Source organism: Gobio gobio (assembly GCF_949357685.1).
Source record: "Gobio gobio genome assembly, chromosome: 6".
NCBI lineage: Eukaryota > Metazoa > Chordata > Actinopteri > Cypriniformes > Gobionidae > Gobio > Gobio gobio.
The window spans coordinates 57,295,174-57,311,672 of record NC_137102.1 but is presented as its reverse complement, the minus strand read 5'-3'; the positions used below and the strand labels follow the sequence as shown (position 1 = coordinate 57,311,672).

The following is a 16,499-nucleotide window of genomic DNA, read 5'->3' as shown; positions in this document are numbered from 1 at the left end:
GTGTGTGTGTGTGTGTGTGTGTGTGTGTGTGTGTGTGTGTGTGTGTGTTGTGTTGTGTGTGTTATGTTATGTTATGTATCATGCTCTGTGCCATGTCATGTTTTATGTCATGTGTTTTGTTAGGTTGTGTTGTGTATCATGTTATGGTATGTGTGTGTCATGTTATGTTTTATGTTGTGTTGTGCTCTGTGCTGTGTGTTGTGTTATGTGTCATGCTATGGTATGTGTGTGTTATGTTATGGTATGTGTGTGTTTTGTTATGGTATGTGTGTGTCATGTTATGTTTTATGTTGTGTTGTGTTATGTCATGCTATGGTATGTGTGTGTTATGTTATGGTATGTGTGTGTCATGTTATTTTTTATGTCGTGTTATGGTATGTGTGTGTGTCATGTTATATGGTATGTGTGTGTGTCATGTTATGGTATGTGTGTTATTTTATGTTAAATGTTATGTTATGGTATGTTGTGTATCATGTTATAGTATGTGTGTGTCATGTTATGTTATGTTTTATGTTGTGTTGTGTTATGTGTCATGTTATGGTATGTGTGTCATGCTATGTGCCATTTTGTGTTGTGTTTTATGTTGTGTTATGTGTCATTTTATGTTATGTTTTGTTTTATGTTGTGTGTTATGTTTTGTGCCATGTAATGATTTATGTTATGTGTTACCTTATTTGTTGTGTTGTTTTGTTATGTTATGTCATGTTTTATGTTTTGTGCCATGTAATGATTTGTTATGTGTTACCTTGTGTTGTGTTGTGTCATGTTATGTTGTGTTATATGTTACCTTATGTGTTATTGTGTTGTGTTATGTTATCATGCTGTGTTGTTGTGTCATGTTTTTATGTTTTGTGTTGTTATGTGTCATGTTTTGTATTATGTTGTGTCATGTTATGTTTTATGTCAAGTAATGATTTATGTTATGTTTTACCTTATATGTTGTTGTGTTGTGTTATGTGTCATGTTATGGTGTGTGTTATGTTATGTTTATGGTGTGATTTGTTGTTATGTGTCATGTTATTTTTTATATTGTGTGTCATGTAATGGTTTATGTTGTGTTACCTTATGTGTTGTGGTTTGTGTCATGTTATGGTATCTGTCATGTTATGGTATGTTACAGAATGTTATGTTGTATGTGTGTTGTGTTGTGTTATGTCATGTACACATTGCGATCTTCTCCATCAGAACTTTCTCTAGTTTGTGGTGCTCTTACTTGTAATGGTGAACTAATTTCCAAAATAGTATTACTTGACAATTATGACCAAAGAGTACAGCAGATTTCTCTTGAAGGGACTCTGTGATGTTGAAACATGCTGTCTCTGTTTATTTGCTTTGAAATCTGTAGAGAGATGAAAGCTGAAAAATATAGATGAAAAATCTGTAATGGAAAACAGGAGGAGAGAGAGAAAGACGAGGATGAGACCGTTGGGTGCATTTGTTCACAGAGGTCTGATTAGCTCCTTGCAAAGTAGCTTACTCTTTCACTAAGTAAACTCAGGAGGATTCTGGCGTAGCTGCTGCTGGGCTTTAGACAAACCCTCAGGACAACAAAGTGCCAGAAAGAAAATCTACTGAACAAATATTATAATATATCATTTTGCACAAAGGAGAAAATGTGTACAGTAAAATTTAACCATCATTTGTGTCAAGTCAAGGCACTTTATTTACAAAGCACATTTAAAAATGTGTACCAAAGTTTTTTACATTAAAATATATAACATTTAAAGGTTATTTGTATTTAAACATTTATATTATATATCACATCACATTTATATATACAGGGCTTGACTTTAACTTTTGTGGCTAGTGGTTTTCCAAAGTTACTAGCCACTCAGCATTTTCACTGGCCACAGTTTTGACATCGATACATGGGGAAAAACTGCCATATAGATATTTATAATATTATCTGATAATTTGGCTGCAGGTTTATTAGGCTGCTGTCACTTTAAAGGGATAGTTCACCCAAAAATGAAAATTAGCCCACAACTTTAGTCGGCTGAAAGTTTACTTATAAAGTTTTAAATATGGATATTTGTCATACACAAACGCGTCGATTCGCTTCAGAAGGTCTTTATTAACACCCCAGAGCCGCGTGGAGCAGTTATTTGACGGACAGATGCACTTTTTATGGACTTCAAAAACAGAGCAACTATTAATCCAGTTCTAATGCTTGGATTAGCCTGGACTTTTGTAATATAACTCCGATTTTATTCGTCTGAAAGAAGAATGTCATATACACCTAGGACGACTTGAGGGTGAGTAAATTATGGGTTCATTTTCATTTTTTGGTGAACTATCCCTTTAAGACCTGACACACGGATCCATTGTACTGTTACACATGCGTTTTCTTTCTCAACTGTTTACGTTCGCTTAAAACAGAACTGACTGTGTTTTACGTGAATACTCACCAAGACCGACATTTGACATTATTTTGTGTGTGTTTGACTGTTTAAGCGCAATAAGCAGCGAAAGAGGTGGCTTTATGTGTGCGCACTTTGGGTGTTTGAGCACAAAATCTGCAGGAATGAGTAAAATTATGCACAATCCCACGCTGAAATTCAAGCCCTTTAACAGCAACAATATTCATCCGGAGCAAATGAAGCGAGTGAGTGAGTGGAGGCGGGTTTGTGTGTCACTCTCTGTCGGAGAGATGAGAGAGAGAAAGAGACGCTGGTATCATGTTCAGATATGTATCGAAAAATCTATATTTTTGACAACACTACATTGCGCTTAGTTTATTTATTTCAGATGCTTTTTTAAAAGTGTACAATTGAAAAATGGATGTATTATATATAAAATTCACAAATAAACATTGAAATCAGGAACATTTTACAATAAGGTTCAATTAGTTAAGGTTAGTTAATGCATCAGGTATCATGCATTAACAGCAAACTAATGTTAATAAATTGCACCTTATTGTAAAGTTCCCTATTTCTTAAAGGATCATGCCAACTTTTTGGGACTTTAGCTTATTTACCGTATCCCCCAGAGTTCGATAAGTCCAAACATACCGTTCTCATCTCTGTGCGTGCCATAACTGTGTCTGACGCACCCACCGCTAGCCTAGCTTAGCACAAAGACTGGAGGTAAACGGCTCCAGCTTGTAGAGTTATATAATGGCAAAATAAGGGACACCCATTCACCATAAAAACCCATTAAAAATAAAAGACAATTGCATAAAGGACAGAAATAAAGAAAACGTCATGAAATGATTATTCCAACATTAACAACTTGACAGCTCAACAATAAACCATAAGAAAACATGAGATCAAGTATGTGAATTTGCAACAGAACACATTTTATATTATTTTACATTTGATTATTTTATTTATTTCTAAAGAATTCTTTAGTAGCCTATTTGGTGCACTTTAAAGGGATAGTTCACCCAAAATGTAAATTCTGTCATCATTTACTCGCCCTCATGATGTTCCAAACCTGTGTGAATTTATTTGTTCTGCTGAACACAAAAGAAGATATTTTGAAGAAAGTTTGTAACCAGGCTGCTTTGGGGGCACCATTGACTTCCATAGTAATCTTCCTGTGTGTTCAACATAACAAAAAAATGTATACATGTTTGGACCAACTTGAGGGTGAGTAAATGATGATAGAATTTTCATTTTTGGGTGAACTATCCCTTTAAGCAGTCATTCTGAACCACTAATCACTTTTTTGAATTTCAAAAATGTTTTTTTATTTTAATTTATTTACTTAAATTATGACTATATTATCATGTAATATTTGTCCCATTTTTATCTAAATCTTTTTTTAAATGTCAAACTTTATATGACAGGATTATTTATTATGTATGATTAATATAGACTCGCTAAATTATAAATTAATAATAACATTTATTAGGCTATAATCTATTAATTAACCTGTCTAAAAAATAATAATTCTGTCTGCCAAGCTCTGATAATGTATGGAATATTATATTAATATATTATCCATTAAAAAAAACTATAGGCCTATACCTTTAGAAGCACGGATGTGTGTGTCAGCGCTGCTGCTTTAAAGGGTTAGTTCACCCAAAAATGAAAATTCTGTCATTAATTACTCACCCTCATGTCGTTGGACACCCGTAAGACCTCCGTTCATATTCGGAACACAAATGAAGATATTTTAGTTGAAAGCTGATGGCTGAGAAAGGCTTCACACAGGCCTCCATTGCCATTCAGTACATTGACACTTCCAAGATCCATGAAAGGCACTTAAAACGTCGTTACAAAGTCTATCTCACCACAGTGGCTCTACAATAATTATACAATGCGACGACAATAGTTTTTGTGCGCAAAAAAAAATCAAAATAACACCTTTATCCAACTTGTTCTCGACTTCCGTGTATGCCTCCACGACGCATGCGCGAGAATATGACGCAGATCCGGCGTTCGGACACATGACCCAGAAGCGATTTGTTTACGAGCAGAGGAAGACGCGCGTATCTAAGCTGTTGGATTCTACATTGATCGTGCTTTAGGTCTCGGCGTAGTGCTCAAGATGGAGCTTAAGTGTGTATTTCATCGATTCCCGAACACCGGCGCTACGTCATATTCTCGCGCATGCGTCGTGGAGGCGCACACGGAAGACAAGAACAAGTTGGATAAAGGTGTTATTTTGATTTTTTTTTGCGCACAAAAACTATTGTCGTCGCATTGTATGATTATTGTAGAGCCACTGTGGTGAGATGGACTTTGTAACGACGTTTTAAGTGCCTTTCATGGATCTTGGAAGTGTCAATGTACTGAATGCCAATGGAGGCCTGTGTGAAGCCTTTCTCAGCCATCAGCTTTCAACTAAAATATCTTCATTTGTGTTCCGAATATGAACGGAGGTCTTACGGGTGTCCAACGACATGAGGGTGAGTAATTAATGACAGAATTTTCATTTTTGGGTGAACTAACCCTTTAAGTCAGACAGTCTGAGCAACTGAAATGTTTCTCATAAAGTGTGCAGTTGGCCTGAGGTTCATCATGAGTTACTGGACAGACCCATTGATACCTTTTTGATTTTCAGCTCTATATCTGGAGATCCTCTTGCGTTCAAACGGTGCACTGACGTGCACTGTCAGGTGCTAGCCTGACGTCATCATACTCAATTCTAGTCAGAATTTGAGTCTGATACTGCTCCGTTGGGCTGTGATTATAATTTGTTACATTTATATAGCGCTTTTCTAGGCACTCAAAGCGCTTTACATAGAAGGGGGGAATCTCCTCATCCACCACCAATGTGCAGCACCACCTGGAGGATGCGACGGCAGCCATATTGTGCCAGTGCGCCCACCACACACCAGCTGATTGGTGGAGAGGAGACAGAGTGATGAAGCCAATCAGGATATATATATATTTGGGGATGATTAGGAGGCCATGATGGACAGGGGCCAATGGGCAAATTTGGCCAGGATGCCGGGGTTACACCCCTACTCTTTATCGATGGACATCCTGGGATTTTTAATGACCACAGTGAGTTAGGACCTCGGTTTAACGTCTCATCCGAAGGATGGTGCTTATTGACAGTATAGCGTCCCCATCACTATACTGGGGCATTAGGACCCACACAGACCACAGGGTGAGCGCCCCCTGCTGGCCTCACTAACACCTCTACCAGCAGAAGCCTAGTTTTCCCAGTTGGTCTCCCATCCAGGTACTGACCAGGCTCAGCCCTGCTTAGCTTCAGTGGGAAACCAGTCTTGGGCTACCGGGTGATATGGCTGCTGGTAATGGGGATTATGTGGCGTGTTTCAACCGAACCAGGAAAGACCTCAGTTGGATAGACCTACAACCAATCAGAGCAACGGAGCGACGCGTAACGTTAGTTGTCAAATGTCAACAGAACTCAACTGCACTGTGTTGTCAAGTCCGCGGGTTGAAGCGACCCCGATTATGTGATATACAGACCCAGGAATGCAAATTTTAGCAAGCAGCCCTGCAAAAATAGCATATATTTTACCCCCCAAATGCCATTTTTTTACCCCCCCCCCCCCCCCCCGTAAAGCTATTAGACTTGTTTTTGGCTTGTTTTGAGTAGCAATTGGGCGGGTTTTGTTGTAAAAACTTGGCAACCCTGTCCGCATGCTGAAATAAGTAACGTTAGAAGTAGGATTAGAAGAAATTCAACCCAAGTGCCTTTGATGATGTGGATGATTACGTTACTGTTTATCATCTGTCCATAAGTATAAGTATCTGTCCATAATCCAATAAGTGACAAAATAACGCCAACATTTTCTTAATTACATGTTGTGATGTGTATAGTTACATCGTGTACTAAGACCGAAAAAATAAAAGTTGCGATTTTCTAGTCCGATATGGCTAGGAACTATACTCTCATTCCTGCGTAATGATTAAGGAACTTTGAGCCGCACCATGAGTGCAGCGGCGCAATGATATTACACAGCGCCTGAAAATAGGCTAACTTCATAACATAACCAACGTGACAACTTGCTTACTCAGGGAGCGCTGGGGACTATTTTCAGGTGCTGTGTAATATCATTGCGCTGCTGCACTCATGGTACGGCTCAAATTTCCTTGATCATTACGCAGGAATGAGAGTATAGTTCCTAGCCATATCGGTCTAGAAAATCACAACTTTTCATTTTCCGCCAGTCTCAGTACACGATGTAACTATACACATCACAACATGTAAATAGGAAAATGTTGGCGTTATTTTGTCACTTATTGAGAAGTAGGCTAGCTGGAGCCATTTACCTCCAGTCTTTGTGCTAAGCTAGGCTAGCGGTGGGTGCGTCAGACAGAGTTATGGCACGCACAGAGATGAGAATGGTATGTATGAACTTATCTAACTCTGGGGGATACGGTAAATAAGCTAAAGTCCCAAAAAGTCACTGTGTTCCTTTAATAGTGAAGTGTGTAATTTCTGTCTCTCCAGTGGCTCCAATCGGAATTGCAAAAATACTGTTTTCAAACAGGTTTCCTGAATATGCCCACTTTTTTATTTTATAACTTTTATAGCACAACTTTAGCTAATGTTGTGTTGTGATTGTCCCCTCGCAGATCTTCCACATGACGTATGACCTGGCGAGCGCCGTGATGCGGATTATTAACCTGATAGCGATGATGCTGTTGCTGTGCCACTGGGACGGCTGCCTGCAGTTTCTGGTGCCCATGCTGCAAGACTTCCCCTCCGACTGCTGGGTCTCCCTCAACAAGATGGTGGTATGTTTTCTCAGTTATGAATTCACTTTCGCACACACATAACAAAAGACGTCTGGATGCAGGGAATGAGACTGTCTCAGCGTGTGCCACTGTCAGCACCCCGCAATGCTAATATTAAGAAAACTGGTTCACAATGCTCACAAAGCGAATATCCAAGTGGGGTAATTGAATTGAATGAAATTGACAACCAGAATCTATTTGCAGATATTACCTGATTCTCATCGAGCAGCTAAATTAAGGTTCCCAGTTGGTGTCTGTTGGATTCAGATGTTGTCTGCTACATCTAATGATGTTTATCTTTTCATGAGGAAATTCATCTACTAATGCGCAAGAAGAAAACTTGATTTCTCAGAGGTTGTTCTTTAATAGATCACTGTCAAAAGTCATGACAATACGTGTTTTCCCACTACTTTAACTCATCAAAATCATTTCAACTCAATTAAGTTATTCAAGATTCAACTAGGCGAGATTGTTTGTTTTGTTGAATTGACGTGTACAGCTAATTTGATCATATCTAAGCAGTATTTTCCCTGCACTAAGGGTAAATAGTAGTTAGATGATATTTATATTAAGGGCCAGATTTACTAACAGCTTGCACCAACGCAAACTCTCATTTGGCGTTAAAAAAACTACTGTCAGGATTTACTAAAGACGTGATTTCTCACGCAGTGAGATATTATCTCTGAAAAGGCGTGGACAGGGTTATTTGTGTGGCTGATCTTATTGCATATGCATTTGTAGGAGTTTCCCTTTCAGATGCAAAATTTATGTGAGGAGAGTATTTAAATGAATCACGCGAGGTGATTTACTAAGGTATGAGCTTGTCACTTTTACTGGTGTTTGCGCCATTATTTACCTCCCAAAAAAGCATGTCTTAAACCAGACGCTAGTTTGCGCTGCTCTTGGTAGATTGTGTTGGTCATTATGGAAATGATCCGGCTGCGTCTGTGTTCTTTAATGTGCACAGTAGATCACACACACAGACCTTTCCACTCACATCTGCACTTTTTAGGAATTGTGCTCTCATGCTAATTTGCCCTGTTTAGTAAATCTGGCCCTTAGTGCAAATAGTTGCACCTTAGTGTATTGTAGTATATTATAAGTATACTGTATGCAATAATAACAACATTTGTTTAAATCATAAATGGATGCTGCTTTATTGTGACATTACTTGTACTTGACATTACCTCCTCTACACCTACTCCCAACACTTTATTCCTACTATTAAAAACCCATTATAGACACTTTATTTAACTTTTTGAATATTTTGAGTTTGGCGGATTCAAACTTGGGTCGGTCACATCAAAAGCTAACGCCACCTGTCTTACTCTCCACGCCACTGGTTCTATTGTCAGCAGGATTTCTTTTCTAATTTTGTCTTGAGCAATCAGATAAAGGTGGGTGGAGTTAGTGTAAATGTCCTTAGTGTAAATGGCACTTGGTGTGAATAGACAGCTCAAGAGACTTAGGGTTCACACTTGTAGTTCGGTTCGTTTGGTTCGGACCAAAAAACAAAAACAAAACATATAGTCCTGGTCCGCTTAGCGTTCACACTGGCATTTTTAACAGCGAACCTAAAGTTACCGAACCAAAGGCATAGGGATACGGTCACAACCTGATTGGTCGGCTTTTATGACGTATATTTCGCAACGGAGCTGCTGAACATTAAAACAATGCTGTGTGCTGGATTAAACGCCATCATTTTATGCGTGTACATATGGTTTTCTCGCGCATGCGTCGTGGAGGCACAAGAAGACAAGAAGAGGTTGAATAAAGTCGTTATTTTGATTTGTTTTTGCGCACAAAAACTATTGTCGTCGCTTCGTAAAATTATTGTAGAGTCACTGTGGTGAGATGGACTTTGTAACGACGTTTTAAGTGCCTTTTATGGGTCTTGGGAGTGTAAATGTACTGAATGCCAATGGAGGCCTATCTGAAGCCTTTCTCAGCATCAGCTTTCAACTAAAATATCTTCATTTGTGTTCTGAAGATGAACAGAGGTCTTACGGGTGTCGAACGACATGAGGGTGAGTAATTAATGACATAATTTTCATTTTTGGGTGAACTAACCCTTTAAGTGAAGTCAAGAACTTTTTTTTTTTTTCAGGAAATATTTTTACATTTCAACTTAACATTTCAGGAGATACATTGTTGATGTTACTGTTAAAAATGCACTTCCAATAAAGTGAGTTTTGGCAAAAACGGTTGTCATTTTTATGTTGAGGCGGCAGGGGTGTTGTCGGCAGCTGCTGAATGTAACTAATAATGTAACTTGTAATCTAACTTAGTTACTTTTAAAATCAAGTGATCTGTAAAATAACTATTTTACTTTTTAAAGGAGTAATCAGTAATCAGATTACTTTTTCAAAGTAACTGTGGCAACACTGATCACAACACACTGGGCCACCTAACCAATCACAGCACATTTCATATTTCAGAAGAAGGGGCTTCATCGAAACGGCACGTTCGAGCTAGACTGGGTCGAGAGAGGTGCTGTAATAATGTAAAATATGTGAAAAATTATTATTTTGAACAATCAAGCATGAAAGCATATTCTAGTACACCCAAAACAAGTTTTCATTTTTTATTCTCAGATTTTTCTCCTAAAAGCAGAAATAAAAACAGACACAGATGTGTCAGTAGTTGTTATACAGTAAGAGTATAACTGTAAATAAACACATTTTGTAAATAAAACAAAGACGTAATGTCATATTTAATTCAATGTTACTTGCCGTTCCTTTCATATTATAAGTGAAATTTACTAGCAATTTCTGAGTGAAAATTGATCCAATTTTCCCCCAGTATAGAGCTATAAAATGAATGTGGAGCAACTTAGATCATTTGTTGAGACATGTTTGAGTTCACGTTGATGTTTGATTATAGACTTTTGTGTCTTGGCAGATCATTGTTAAGATCAGTTCTGAAACTGTAGAGGAGACGAGTGTGAGATTACTGCAGTTTTTCTGTCAGGACAGGAGAAACATCTCATTGCTGTGAGGAATTGAGTGATTTGTGTGTGTGTGTGTGTGTGTGTGTGTGTGTGTGTGTCTTTTTGTCTTCTGTCATTGAGTTTTCCCACACTACCTCTAGTTCATAAAGTGTCTGCCTATTGAAGTGTGTGATGAAACTGTGAGTAAGTGTGTGTGTTGTTGCTCGGATCTGGTCTGTTTTGTGTGGGTGAGATGAGACAGGGTGATGGCAGTGAGATAAAAGTGTGTGTGTGTAAACGTTCAGGTTTAGAGATGTGCCAAAGCAGCTGTGCCTCAAACAGACATGAAAGAACCTGTTTAGAGGGCCAGACACCACACACACACACACACACACACACACACACACACACCACTAATTAAAAAAACAAAACCAATAAAACCATTTTTATTTATTTACTCTCATGCACGTATGAGTCGATCTTAAAGGTTTCAGCTTCTTAAAGATCATGTAAGCGATGTTTGTCATCTTGTTAACTTCTGACAGACTTCCCAAAACTAGATCAACCCAATCTCTTCAACTAAAAGCCCGTTCTCCAAAATCCCATTATCCCACCCTGCAAAGGCATTGCAGCAAATATAATATCAGCAAACCTAAATGTGCAAAAATGATTGACAACATGTTCAGAAGTATTAAGTCATTTCTTAGGACACATTTCAGTTATCTGTCAAGAATGGGAGCTTGTTTCTGCAAGGGAATACATATAAAAAATACTTTTTATCTCACAATTCTGACTTTTTTCTCAGAATTGCAAGTTTATATCTCACAGTTATGACTTCATAATTTGCAATTGTGAATTTATATCTTTCAATTCTGACTTTTTTTCTCCCAATTGCGAGTTTATCTTTCAGTTCTAAGAAAATGTCAAAACTGTGAGATATAAATTCGCAATTCTGAATTTTTCTCGCAATTGCAGATTTATATTTTACTTCTAAGAAAAAGTCAGAATTGCGAAATCGCAAATCTGACTTTTTCTCGCAATTTTGAGTTTATATTTCACAGTTCTTACTTCATAACTTGCATTTGTGAATTTATCTTTCCATTGAAGCTTTCAAACATGTGAGACGTGCACTGTATCGCTGTATTCTACAGTTGCCATATGACATTTTGTCATCAGTTTTGCACTTTAGAAGGAAACTAACACTTTTAGATCTGTAATGTAGATTAAAGGTATCTGAGTGTAGATAGGAGCTGAAAATGAATTTGTTTTTTAAACATGTGGTTATCAATCATGTAATAAGTTGCAGAGCAGTTGCCAAGAATAATTAGTTTGTCGCTGGAGTTTAACCTACTATCGATTGATTGCAAGCCTTGTGGGTACACCAGGAAAATCGTGCTGGAATCTTCGGATGTCCTCTGCACAAGGATCCAAGGCTCAACGTAACACACCAAACGGGTTGGAGGGATTTTGTTTACATGACTACTGGCATAATTATTCTTGAACAAACTCCCTCCTTGAATCTCAAAAATAGGAGAGCTCAAAACAGACTATTTCCACGCTTTTAAAGCTTCCTTCGATCTCTCATTCCTCTTTACAAAAGTTAGACCCTTTCTCCTATATAAACAGAACTCTAACGAATATATAACCTTAACTTGACTATTTTCGGTTGGAGAAGTTTTGTTTACTTGAGTATTTTTATTTTATTTTTTGTCTTATGAAAACTGTGATCCAGAATATCATTGCACATGTAAGGGTTTTTTTTCTTCGACTTCGTGCTCTTTGTATGTTTGAACTTAATACTTAATTTCAGAACGTTTTGAGAGTCATTTAACGTGTGTGCACCCGAACTAAAACTTTAAATTACCTAGGTGGCCATGCTTTTTTCTGGCAATTAGGAGTTTATATTTTTTAATTCTAAGAAAAAAGTCAATATTTTGAGATATAATTTCGCAATTCTGACCCTTTTCTCGCAATTGCCAGCTTATATCTTTCACGTCAAATTAAGAAAGTCAGAATTGCGAGAAATAAATTAGCAATTTTGTCTTAAGTTTATATCTCGCAGTTCTGACTTTATAACTCACAATTGCGAGTTAAAATCTCAATTCTGAGAAGAAATAAACTGTCAGAATTATGAAATAAGTCATATTATTATGGATGCTATTCAAAAACTCTCATACAGCAGCTTTAAAGTCATCATTAAATGACTATATTGTTATATTACTTGCTTCCAAAATATGGCATGTTTCGGAATACAACAGGATATTTAATATTATCATAACTTGATGTTATGGATCACACTCAGCCAATTCAAACTACTTTATTTTTCGCTGTTGTCATCATGTCCTCCTATTTTTCAGCTCTTCCCTACAACTGCCTGTCATAGGCCTAGAGAAAATCCTTTGTCTTTGCATGAAACTTTCACAAGAGAGCTACCTTTCCCTTTTGGCATAAGGGAGTCAAGAAGTGTATATAGGCTCAGTTTTAAAGGGATAGTTCACCCAAAAATTTAAATCGTATCATTTACTCACCCTCAAGTTGTTCCAAACCTGTATGAGTTTCTTTGTTCTGCTGAACACAAAAGAAGATATTTAGAAGAATTTTTGTAACCAAACAGATAGAGCAACCATTGACTACCATAGTATTTTTTCCCCTACTATGGTAGTCAATAGTTGCTCTATCTGTTTGGTTACAAACATTCTTCAAAATATCTTCTTTTGTGTTCAGCAGAACAAAGAAACTCATACAGGTTTGGAACAACTTGAGGGTGAGTCAATGATGACAGAATTTTCATTTTTGGGTGAACTATCCCTTTAAACGCATGTTGACCTTAAGAACACATATAGTGACTTTTTATAGTGATGCGATGCTGAGTTTGTTTGCGAGGCGATCGGTTTTGCTTTAGCTCCGTCTCTGTGGATACAGAAGGTCCGTGATGATGTCACATGTGACATTAAGGTCACCGTCCCTCAGGAGATCAGAGAACAAGGGAAAGATAGAGAGAATGTGAGATGGCAGTAAGGGCAGGAAGAGAGGAGGGCGCGATTATGTAAACAGATGAAGGAGAAAAGGGAAGTTTCACATACAGTACATAGTGCTATAGTTCAGAGAGCGAGAGCTGGGTCTGTCGCAATTATTATGCAATCACCTGATTATTTCATCTAATTGCAGTTCTTTGCGATAATCACAGTCATTGCACACTTTACATTTTAATCACATATTGACCTACAAATAAGAGTCATTATTTGAAATGGGTGCAAAGATTGTATCTATTTCAAACGAATGCTGTTCTTTTGACCTTTGTGTGTATCAAAGAATTCTGAAAAAAACAGTATCACAGTCTTTACAAAATTATGAAGCAGTTTTCAACATTGATAATAATCATAAATGTTTCAAGAGAATCAAATCTTCATATTAGAATGATTTCTGAAGGGTCATGTGACACTGAAGACTGGAGTAATGATGCTGAAAATTCAGCTTTGATCACAGGAATAAATTACATTTTATCATATATTATGATAGAAATTAAATTATATTTCACAATATTGCTGTTTTTACTGCATTTATGATCAAATAAATTCAGCCTTGGTGAGCATAAGAGATTAATAAAACTCTTACTGACTTTTGATCTGTGGTGTATATGCAAAATACTTTAATAATAAAGAATAGCGGATGCTAAACACATCAACATCCTGTACTTTATCCCTGTGTTTCCATCTTTACCTCTATTAGACAACATGCACATTTTAATGAAAACCAGATAAATAAGAATAAGCAAGCATTTCGTCTTTATTTTCAATTTAATGTATTAGAAATGGCACATGCAATTTATTAACACTTAAATTACCTTTTTCAGGTTGAATGCTTAAAATAGAATAAGAAATTAGTATAAAAATCAGTTTAAAAATGGAAAAGGCACTCGTTCATGCAATGACCTTTATGAATTTAAGATATTATTCATGTCATTATGCCCAGTGTAATGTGTAAAGAAAAGTTCAGTGGATAAATGCTAAGTAAATTACTGTAACTGATATAAGCTATTTGACGCAAGCCAGCATTTTATAATTGTGACATCCCAGGCTGAATCTGTCAGGAAAAGGCGTTGCTGACGAGAAGGAGAACACAGGAAGCAAATAAAATGTAAAAAGGAAGCTGGAATGGATGCAGGGTTTGGCCTCTGGAGAGCTCTCTACTTTAAGTGCTTGACATCTCATATCATTAGTTTGCGCATAAAGAAACAGAGCATCCATCTTCAGCCGGCGTTACACTGAGCGCACCCTAAAGGACGTCGTCTGTCTTGCTGGAACCACACAAAAGCTGGATCAACACCAGAACTTCTGGGAGCGTGTGCCGTGAAGGCAGTGATGTTTTTTTGGCAGTCGTTCACAGCCGTGTTTAAATGCCGTGGAATTATGATCGATGTTCGAAGAAGAAAGAAACCACCTGAGATTTTTGGAATGGTGGGAAGTTTGTTGGTTTGATGCCGGCTAGTCTCAGTCTGAGCCTCAGGACCGTTGGCTGAACGTCTGATGCACTTTAAAGTCGTCGTCTGATTGGTTGATTGTCAGTCAGGCGGCCTCTGGGCAGTCCAGCCATATCACACTGTAGCCCAAGACTGGTTTCCCACTGAAGCTAAGCAGGGCTGAGCCTGGTCAGTACCTGGATGGGAGACCAACTGGGAAAACTAGGATGCTGCTGGTAGAGGTGTTAGTGAGGCCAGCAGGGGGCGCTCACCCTGTGGTCTGAGTGGGTCCTAACGCCCCAGAATAGTGATGGGGACACTATACTGTAACAAGCACCGTCCTTCAGACGAGACCATAGACTGTAAAAAAATATGGACGTAGTGTCCGTGATGTCACCCATAGGATTCTGATGAGCAGTTTTGAAGCGCAAAGTATGGACGAGATGGCCATTGCCATCTTGGCAGCGCGTCACTCCCGGATAACAGAAAATGGGCAAAAAGGCGGGACGTGGGCGGAGCTGAAGTGACGCGATGACTAACAGACAGCAGATAAATGGCAATCCACCTGTTACTCAAAGTGGCGACGCCCTTTATTATTCAGAACTTTAATGCTTTATATAATGTAAACGAATAAGTTATAAAAAAAACCCCTCACAGTCGTCATGAAGGGCAAAATTAGCCGTATAGACCAAAACCACAATTTGTACCAGACTGTAAACATGTTTTAATCTGCTGTAAAGTTGGGCATTTTAACATGAGCTCAATGAGATTCTGCTCCTTCTGGAGTCTGTCTCTAGTGGACAGTCAATGAATTGCAGTATATGTCACTTCCGTATTGGCTTCAAGAGAAACTGCGGGAGGTTGCCGCTTGGATGAGACGTTAAACCGAGGTCCTGACTCTCTGTGGTCATTAAAAATCCAATGGCACTTCTCGTAAAAAGAGTAGGGGTGTAACCCCGGTGTCCTGGCCAAATTCCCTCCATTGGCCCTTACCCTTACCTAATAATCCCCATCCATTAAATTGGCTCTATCACCCTCTCTCCTCTCCACCAACAACGCCGTTGTACTGTGGCTGCCGTCATATCATCCAAGTGGATGCTGGTGGTGGTTGAAGAGAGACCCCTGACATAGTTGTAAACCGCTTTGGGTGTACAGTAGCACATATAAAAGCGCTATATAAATGCCTCATTCGTTCATTCATTCATTCATTCCTTTGCCAATGAATGCTATGATGGAGTCCGTCAGCCGTCAGTCTACCGGCAAGCGGTGATGCATTGAGGTTTGATCATATTAAGAATTCACACTGCACCTCTGTTGCAACTCTGTTGGCATCTGTCGTATGTGCTTGCTTTTGCCGATTGAATGTGCTGAATCAGCACTTGTTGGGTCGGGGGATTTTGTGAGAGGTGACGTATTGTAATCTGGTAATTGTCCATGTTGGTCGGCGTCTGTCAGTGCAGTGTGAATTGGCCTTTAGGTGGTACCTGTGCACAAAATAACTGCCGCTTTACTTATAAAGAGCGATTAGAGTTCCTCAAGATTCCTTATTAGAGTTCCTAAAATTCTAAATCATTGTAAAATGTGACGTTTTGCTTGCCTGACAAGCCAGACCCACATCAAGATGTTGGGTCTGGGAACTTACCATAGACCCTTTTCACATTTCCGGGTTTCTCAGAGCGGAAGTCGTCATAGTTGGGTTAAATATTATAGCTGTGAATGAGAGAATACATGAAATATTTTTTTTGTGTGCCCATTTGCTCACATAGCAAAAGAAAAACGCCACAGTAGTGATTTCACAACTTTCAAAAAGAGGGAAAAAATAGAGTGAGATTGATAACGGCAGTGAGAAGAGCGAAATATGTAAATTTTTACCATCACTCCCATAGACGCTATTACTAAACACCCTCACAGTAGCGGTAACTTTTTTATTGTAATTTGATGCAAT

The 16,499-nt window shown here is 38.3% G+C and overlaps 1 protein-coding gene across 1 annotated transcript in view; it reads left to right on the top strand.

Annotated features, from left to right (window-relative positions):
• Positions 1 to 16,499, top strand: part of LOC307128106 (potassium/sodium hyperpolarization-activated cyclic nucleotide-gated channel 2) — a gene marked incomplete at its 5' end in the record, with an annotated part of 103,537 nt that overhangs the window by 20,593 nt on the left and 66,445 nt on the right. The window contains one exon of the mRNA XM_079819704.1: positions 7,005 to 7,166. Coding sequence (XP_079675830.1) covers positions 7,005 to 7,166 — 162 coding nt within the window. The remainder of the gene's footprint in view (positions 1 to 7,004; positions 7,167 to 16,499) is intronic.